The sequence below is a fragment of the Calliphora vicina genome, chromosome 4 (assembly GCF_958450345.1).
Source record: "Calliphora vicina chromosome 4, idCalVici1.1, whole genome shotgun sequence".
NCBI lineage: Eukaryota > Metazoa > Arthropoda > Insecta > Diptera > Calliphoridae > Calliphora > Calliphora vicina.
Genome location: NC_088783.1, coordinates 30,291,090 through 30,300,599, shown reverse-complemented (window position 1 = coordinate 30,300,599; position 9,510 = coordinate 30,291,090). Strand labels below are relative to the sequence as shown.

The window sequence follows — 9,510 nt, the reverse complement described above, 5'->3', positions numbered from 1 at the left end:
GGATTTTAGTTTAACTCTAATTTTCCTATTCATAGACTTATTTTATTACGTGCATACATATATTATTTAAATAAGTTTACTCTACTAAGCTGATAACTAGTTATTAACAAAAGAAAACAAAAATATTCTACATTTAACATAAAACAAAAAATACTCTAAAAAATGTATTTACTTTAAATTAAAGAAAGGATTAAGCAGAAAAATATAAACAAAACCACACAAATTTTGTAGTAGTTTTATGTATAATTCTCATTTAAATTCTAAGATTAAATAAAAATTTATTCTACTCAAAAGTTTCAAATGGTTTAGTTTAATTTTTAATGATGTTTATAAGAAAGTGGAATTGCTTTCAGAGTTTAGCCAAGTTAAACTGTTTCAGTTTTATTTTCATTTTATTTCATGAAAGAACCATAGGCCAGCGTTTATCCAACAATATATACGATTATCTGTAGAACATACATATGTATTTGTGGTGGCTGAGTTTGTCGTAGCAAAACCTTCACTATTGAAGATTCGAAAAAGATATCAAATATTTTTTTCTCAAAATGGTCTTCATTTCATAATCAGGTCATCTCTTATTGTAAACAGATTTCTTCAAATTCGAATACATTTTGTATGTGTTTCTGAAAGAAACATACCATAAATGCGTATATAGTAAAGATTGGCTTATTCAAGTGAACCTAACCCTCCCTCTGTACTAACAAGATTTATTGTATCTGAAAAATTTTAAAGTGGCAAACGCCCGATTATAGAATCAACTTTTCGTTGATCCTGTATGTATTTTAAATACACCAAAAGTTAATAAGATATCACACTGTATATAACGACAGAGCAACCTCTTTTATGAAAAAAAACTTTTTGGGAACCTATTTACCCCATATATAGATAGAGAAGTCGATATAGTAATATCCGTCTGTCTGTTGAAATCAACTTTCCGAAGCTCCCAAATAACTTTCATAACTGATTGATACATTAATATACTTTATTAATCGATTTTAAATACCAACTTTATTGGTATTTAAAATCGAGAAAATCGGCTCACAAATGGTTGAGCTATAAGCAAAAAAGCTCGACTACGTCGATTTAAAAAAAAAAACAAGTAAGAGTGCTATATTCGGCTGTGCCGAATCTTATATACCCTTCACCAAATTATACTTCAAAATTTTAAATATTTTTAGGTAAACAAAATTTAATTTTTTTCCAGTTGTTTTTTTTAATTTTTTGAAAAAAAAATTTTTTCGATTGTTATTTTAATTTTTTTTTTTAAATTTAAAATTTAAAAATTTTTTTTTGTTTTAAAAATTTTTTTTTTTTTTTTTAAAATTCGGGTTAAAAATTTTTTTCCGATTTTGACCCATTGTAGGTCCAACTTACTATGGTCTTATATACGTCGTTGCAAAGGTCTTTGTCTATATTAATGTCTTAGTAATCCAGATATAGGTCAAAAATCGAGGTTGTCTTGGTTTTTTCCTCATATCTCAGTATAATTCTCGAAAGCATGTCTGACAGAATTATTGAAGATTTGGATCCCGAAGATATCTGGGGTCTTCAGAAAATTGATTTCAACAGACAGACACACAGACAGACGGACATGGCTTAATCGACTCCGCTATCTATAAGGATCCAGAATATATATACTTTATAGGGTCGGAAATGAAAAATGTAGAAATTACAAACGGAATGACAAACTTATATATACCCTTCTCACGAAGGTGAAGGGTATAATAAAAAAATTCAATCAAAATTTTTTTTAACCAAAAATAGTTTTTATATTTGGTGAAGTGTAATAAGATTTGGCACAGCCAAATATAGCACTTTTACTTGTTGGTTTTAAAATTTATTTTATAATTTTTGGTGATGTATCTAATTATAAGATATACATACTGAATATTTGGAGAAAATCGTATTTCCATCCTCATCATTTATGATTAACCGATTCAATGTTTTATAATTGAATTGTCTTAAAGTAAACGATTTTTTTAAGCCCGATAGAACGAAAGGGTTAAATGTCATACTGCATTCATTTTTTGAAAATCATCATGAATTGATTGACGCTTGAACAACGCTACTTAATTATGTGAATTTACTTTGATTCTGGCAACTGGCTTAACGGGTTTTTTAATAAACAAAATTGCACGCTTTTGTCATCAACGGGCATTATTTCTTCAAAAATGATGACGTAGCTCGCGTTACGTTCAATAGAGATTGTTACCGAACCATGATCAATGATTGTTTGTTGTAAAATATAGATGACATTGATCCGGGCGAGATCTACAGGATGGCGCTAACTGCCATAAGGCGATCGCAACCATCGATTTATTGAAAACATTTTTTCGATAACTTCTTTTCAAGAAATGGACCTGTCAATTCACATTCAAAGTCGTGCTATTTCACACCCCTCGATTATTTCCGGTGGGTCCGCATGAAGTCATTGGTTTATACCAATAAACCAGTAACAATTAACGCCTTGTAGGCCAACATTGTTCATGTTATTCGTGACATGAGCAATGCTCAAAAAAGTGGCCTAAAATTTTACGTTCAGAATGCTCTTCGTCAAGATGCCTGAAATCATTTTCAAATGTTAATACCATGAATTGATCTTTCAAATAAAATTTTTTTTTGATTAAAAATTACTTTCTTGTGTTCTGGTTTTGATAAATTATATTTAACTGAAAGTTCTTCCAAAGCTAAAGGGTTTTTCAATGGGGATTTTCGAACTTTGAAACTTGATAGCGGTCATATTATTAAAGTTACATCTGTCGAATCACCGTGGACGAATATAGCGTTCAACAACACGTGCATATGATAAAATTAACGACGAGGAACAATTCTGAATGCATGAGTACATTAATTTTGAGATACCAAACCACATGAGATCCAAGTGCATCCAATGCATCAGGAAAAAGTCAGAGTTTGTTGTGGAATCATGGAAAATTGGACATTTCGAAGCCGCGGCGAATACGATGTTAGTATATTCCATACATAATGGCATCGATAATGGCTTTCCAAACACTTGACAACACTGCTAAAAGTATAAAAATATAAATTTTATACATTTTGGTTTGGATGTGTACCAACCTGAAAGGTTGTGGTCCGTAATTAGTTGGAGACATTTTTGTGGAGCGCTTTGGTAAATCATTAATTGGTTTATGTCTTTGCTGTTAACCATTATGCAGTGTTGTGCAACAAAACATCATTAGATGGCGCTTTAGTAGATGGTGCGGGGTTGCTGCTATAAGTGCTGCCAGATCGTTTTTCACGATTCTCAAACGAACCAGTTGCGTTCGGAACAGGTTCGTAATGAATCCATTTTTCATCAAAAGTAATAATTCGGTACCAAAATGATTTTCTTTTATAGCGTTAAATTTTTTTTCAATTTTCATGCAAGGACTCATTCAATCCTTTTTGGTTGGCCTGGGCGATCTTGTATTCCCTGTCAAAATTACCACTTCTGAACCTCACAAACCATCTCTAACACGTTGAAACCAATGGAACATATTCACCATAAGCTTTGATGAGCAATCGCTGTGCTTCGCGACATATTTTTTATACCCTTCACCTTCGTGAGAAGGGTATATATAAGTTTGTAATTTCCACAATATAATTTTCCGAACCTATAAAACATATATTCTGGATCCTTATAGATAGCGGAGTCGATTAATCCATGACCGTCTGTCTGTCTGTTGAAATCAATTTTCTGAAGACCCCAGATATTTTCGGGATCCAAATCTTCAATAATTCTGTCAGATATGCTTTCCTATTTAAAATCAGCTAAATCGGTCCACAAATGGCTGAGATATGAGGAAAAAACCTATATCTGGATTACTAAGTCATTAATATAGACAATATGGATATCTAATGTTAGATATTTCAAAGACCTCTGCAACGACGTATATAAGACCATAGTAAGTTGGACCTACTATTTGTCAAAATCGGAAAAAATATTTATTAAACCGAATTTTTTTTTTTACCAAAAAAATTTTTAAAATTAAAAAAAAAAAATTTTAAATTTAAAAAAATTAAAATAACAATTCGAAAAAAAAATTTTACAAAAAATAAAAAAACAACTATGGAAAAAAGAATAATTTTTGTTTACCTAAAAATATTTAAAATTTGTATTTTGAAGTATAATTTGGTGAAGGGTATATAAGATTCGGCACAGCCGAATATAGTTCTCTTACTTGTTTTTAAATTGAAAATGTTTACAGTTTTTCCATTCACGGTCTTATCTTGTGAAATAAATAGATTTAAAGATCTTTCCCCGGAAAAATATAAAATTAATTGATTTCTTCCCACCCTCACATTTTTCAATCCATTAAAAATGCTTTAGATTTGATTGTCATACTCTTTCAATTGAAAGAGTTCAATAAATAAAACACACTTTTATTTCTTTCAATTAAAAAAAAATCATAAAAAACAAATAAGAAAATAAAAACAAATTAAATAACAAAATAATATAAAGTTTTTTTAAAAATAAAATACACAATAATGAGGGCAGTAAGTACAAATACTAAATGATCCACATAAAAATTTACACTTAGATTAAAGGACTAGTAGTAGAAAATAGTCAAGCACTTATGGATCTCAAGTCTGTTCTCAATTAAATTAATTAAAATTAAAAATAGGAAATCATAAAGAAAAAACAAATTAAACTCAACAATGACAATCACAGTTATAAATTTGAATAAAAAAAATCTTGGTAATTTTTTACATATATAGAAATGTTTATAACAATAATTAAAATATAAAATATTTTTTCTATTTTGTGGCCACTAGACCAGACTCATCAAAAGTTTGCAAACAAAAAAATATAAAGTGTCATCAAGAGTAAAAAAGTGTATTTGTGGGTGTGTAGGGGGGTGTTTAGAAATCTTTGGATCATTTTGTTAATACTTAATATATAAAATATGTTTAATAAGAGAATTACACAGTTGTCTAATAAGACAACTTGAAAATCGAGAAGTTACTAAAATTATTATAATAAAAATGGCCTGTTAAAGGGGTTACATGATTAATAATCAATTTAGTAATTCCGGTTTTCAAGAGATCTTTTTATTGCAATCTGTGTTTCTCTTTAAGTGAAAACTAGTACATAAATACTAGACTGTACAATATCGCAAAAATATATGTTAGTGTATAAACTATCAATTAATATACAATATTCTTAGACCCATTTTCTTAATATCAGGGGCCGAATTACCGCATTGATGATCGAATGATCATTTCGATATTAAAATTATAATAAATAAGAAAATTACGATCAATTTTATTCTATATAGAATGCAGTAATTCGATTATATGTTATCGTCAGGATTTGCAATAACATTTAATTGAGACTTTAAGTCTAAGATTATTTCTTTATTTTTTAAATTTTCTTTTTAAATCTTTAAGATTATCTTTGTTTTCTTTTTTAAAGGCAAGTATTTTGTTGTTTAAAACTTAAATTACAAAAAAACACAAAAAAAACTTATCAACTAATTTTGTAGAGCTTAAAACTAGCGAGTTATTGTCGTTAAATAGAGAGTAGTGATATGATTTAGGGATATAATAATAATGCCTCCTTAATATTGAGATATTTATAGGTTCATTTTTCTAAATTTGTTCATAAATGAATATCATTCATTATGCAAAACATAATTTAATAATAATAATAATAAAAATCTACCAGTCTTCATCATCCTCATTGAGTTCAGAAATCTCAAGACGGAAAGGCGTTTGGGCACCTTTCAGTCTACGATGACAGGTGCGACCCAAGGGATTGTGACGTAAATCTACCAATTCTAAACTTTCACTGGTTATAACATCATCTGTGTCGATTTCTAAAAAGTAGAAATAATATTGTAATCGATTTTTATATTAATATATGGTTTTCTAAGGTTAAATCTTACCTATAATGGCATTATGACTGGCATCTAGTTCCTTTAATTTAGGCATTTTGAAGACCACTGGTGGCAATACAATAAATGAATTGTGTGAGATATTAAGTTTGGTTAAATTCATCAAATCCGCCAGTTCATCGGGCAATTTTGTCATTTGATTATGTGAGAGATTTAGATCTGTAAGACATTTATTTGTTTAGTTTTTTTTTTTAATTTTTAAAGTTTCGTTCTTTGTTTTGTATTTACCTGTTATCAAACTGAATTTCATGGCAAATTTGGGAGAGATCTTTTTGATCACATTACCGCTGAGATCACAGGTTTTCAATTCTGTATTGCGCATTAAATGATAGACAGCATCTGGTATTTGCATTAATTCACATTCTGATAAATCTGTAAAAATATAAATGAAAGAAAAATTATGTTATCTATATATATAAAAGAGTAACGTTACTGACTGACTGACTGACTGACTGACTGAATGACTGACTGACTGACTGATTCATCATCGCACAGCCCAAACGGCTGAAGCTAGAATCACGAAATTTTAACTGTGGGTTCCTCCCTCCCCAAAACGATCCGATAAGAAGGGATTTTTGGAAATTCGAACGTTTAGGGGGTAAAAAAGGGTAAAAACGGGTAAATTCGGTAACCTTATATCTTCAAAACTAATAAAGATACAAAAAAACTTAAAATAGCATGTTACTCCATTTAAAAAATAAGCTGACAGGTGTTTCGTACTTTTTGGAAATTCGAAACTTTTAGGGGAGAAAACGGGTAAAAACTGTATTTTGGTACTTTTTTTGCACCCTATGTATCTTTTAAACCAATAAACATAGAAACAAATTTTAAATCGTATTCTTTAATTAACAAAAAATAAAAAATATAAGTTTGGTACTTTTTGGAAATTCGAACCTTTAAGGGATAAAAATTGTGTTAATTTTTGGTACTTTTTCATAAAATATGTTTTTCTATAATTTGACATAGACATACGAATATTTTATTATGAGCTCCCACCACGTTACAGAAATTTATTTGAATGAAATTGTACCACCTCAATGGGGATAAAAAAGGTACCAAAAAGGGGATAAAATCGGGAAAATGCATTATATTTGAAATTATTAAGCCAATTTTGATAATTTTTTTTAACGTTGGTTCCAGGATTCATACAAAAATTAACTAACAGGGTGTTATTTGGAACTCGAGTACCAAGGTGTATATTGGGCCAAATTCGGGTAAACAGTTTGGTACTTTTTTTAAAGTATATTTATTCTTGGGCACATTAACACAGATTTTAATATTTTGATACATGCCAGTAGCATAAACAATTTTGGCAAAATGGAATATTTTTAAATTTCAAACTTGAGGGGTGTTCAAGTAAGAAAAGGGAAATTTGTACTTTTCTCCTAATGGTACTTTTTTAAAATTTAAATTATTTCAGTTATCGACATTAAAGTTAGCTGATATGTATTTGAGTGAAGTTAGTGTTAGGAATAGGGGATAATATTTAGGTACCAAAATGTGTGAACTGTACTATAGGTACTTTTTTGTTCATCTAATGGTACTTTTTGAAATTTCTATAATAATGGACTTAGAAACATGAAATTAAACATATATGGTCCTAAGTGAGTGAGAATTCTAGGGGGAGACTTTTTGGTACTTTTTCTTTATTGGAATGGTACTTTTTGTAATTTCTTCACCAATGAACCTAGAAACATGAAATAAAGCTTATATATAAACCGAGTGAGTGGGAAACCACAAGTGTGGGTTTTTTGGTACTTTTTCTATATTCTAATGGTACTTTTTTGAATTTTCTATAACTATGGACTTAGAAACATGAAATTAAGCATATATGGTCCTAAGTAAGTGATAATTCTAGGGGGAGACTTTTTGGTACTTTTTCTTTATTCGAATGGTACTTTTTGTAATTTCTTCACCAATGAACCTAAAAACATGAAATTAAGACCGGAGTGAGTGGGAATCTACAAGTGACTGCTTTTTGGTACTTTTTCTATATTCGAATGGTACTTTTTGAATTTTCTGTAATAATGGACATAGAAATATGAAGTTAAGCATATATGGTCCTAAGTGAGTGAGAATTCTAGGGGGAGACTTTTTGGTACTTTTTGTTTATTCTAATAGTACTTTTTTGAATTTTCTATAACAATGAACTTAGAAACATGAAATTAAGCATATATGGTCCTAAGTAAGTGAGAATTCTATGGGGAGACTTTGTGGTACTTTTTCTTTATTCGATTGGTACTTTTTGTAATTTCTTCACCAATGAACCTAGAAACATGAAATAAAGCTTATATGGATCCGAGTGAGTGGGAAACTACAAGTGGGTGCTTTTTGGTACTTTTTCTATATTCTAATGGTACTTTTTGAATTTTCTATAATATAATGGACCTAGAAATATGAAATTAAGCGTATATGGTCCTAAGTGATTGAAAATTCAAGCGGATACCTCATGGTACCTTTTGTTTATTCTAATGGTACTTTTTTTAATTTTCTATAGCAATGGACTTAAAAACATGAAATTAAGCATACGTGGTCCTAAGTGAGTTAGAATTCTAGGGGAGACTTTTTGGTACTTTTTCTTTATTCGAATGGTACTTTTTGTAATTTCTACACCAATGAACCTAAAGCCATGAAATTAAGCTTATATGGACCCGAGTGAGTGGGAAATCACAAGTGGGGGATTTTTAGTACTTTTTATATATTATAATGGTACTTTTTTGAATTTCCTATAATAATGGACCTAGAGTTTCCAAAAAATCGAAGAATTTCAAAACCACGGTTTCGGTTTTGTGATAATTTATTAAATCTTAAGTATTATAGAAACAAAATTAGTTGATAATATAGGAAATGATATACAAATCTAAAATTCAAACTTGACGGGTTATGGTTTAGTGAATGCGAATTTAAAAGTGATAATCAATGTTACTATTTCCTTATTGCAATGGTACTTTTTGAATATTTTATAATAATAAACCTAAAAATTTAAAATCAGGAACACATTTTGCATTTTCTATAATAATGGACCCAGAAATATGAAATTAGACATTTACAATTAGATTCACAAAGTGAGACTTGATAGTACTATTTCTTTCTTCTAATTGGGGTGGCGAAGCACACCGGGTCAGCTAGTTGATATTAAAATCTCTGCAAAAGGTATTGAGGAAGCTTATCTTCTGATATAAAGCTATTTAAATTTTTTGTAAAGAAATTGAAGATGAGAGCGATTCTACAACAAGTACAACGTTAACAAAAACCACATACAATTTGTTTTTGTTTATGTTGGCTGGGCTGTCAAAGTCTGAATGTTGGTTTTGTTGATCTTGCGATTGTTGTAGTATTCGCAACAAAAATTTGACAGATCAGCCTCCAAAAAAGTGAAGTGAAGTGAATTCGCCTTGGATCAAATCAGTAGTGCAAATTTTTGACACTTGAAAATATGCTAAAACCAAGTAAGAAAGTATGATCGGTCAAGCCCGACCATTTAATACCCTACACTAAGTAAAAGAGCAAAAACATTTTTCTTTTAAAATTTCAATTATTTATATTTTTAAGTGATTTTCGGAAGTGGTCCTTATATGGGGGCTATGACCAATTATGGACCGATCACCATGAA

At 29.6% G+C, this 9,510-nt stretch overlaps 1 protein-coding gene across 2 annotated transcripts in view; it reads right to left on the bottom strand.

The window, feature by feature from the left end:
- Positions 1-4,331: 4,331 nt before the first annotated feature.
- Positions 4,332-9,510, bottom strand: part of Sclp (sclp) — a 28,865-nt gene continuing 23,686 nt past the window's right edge. For both annotated transcript variants that reach the window (XM_065509064.1, XM_065509065.1), the window contains exons 2-4: positions 6,126-6,269; positions 5,889-6,056; positions 4,332-5,819 (exon numbers count right to left, since the gene is read on the bottom strand). In XM_065509064.1, the coding sequence (XP_065365136.1) occupies positions 5,662-5,819; positions 5,889-6,056; positions 6,126-6,269 (470 nt within the window). In that variant the 3' untranslated portion in view covers positions 4,332-5,661. The remainder of the gene's footprint in view (positions 5,820-5,888; positions 6,057-6,125; positions 6,270-9,510) is intronic.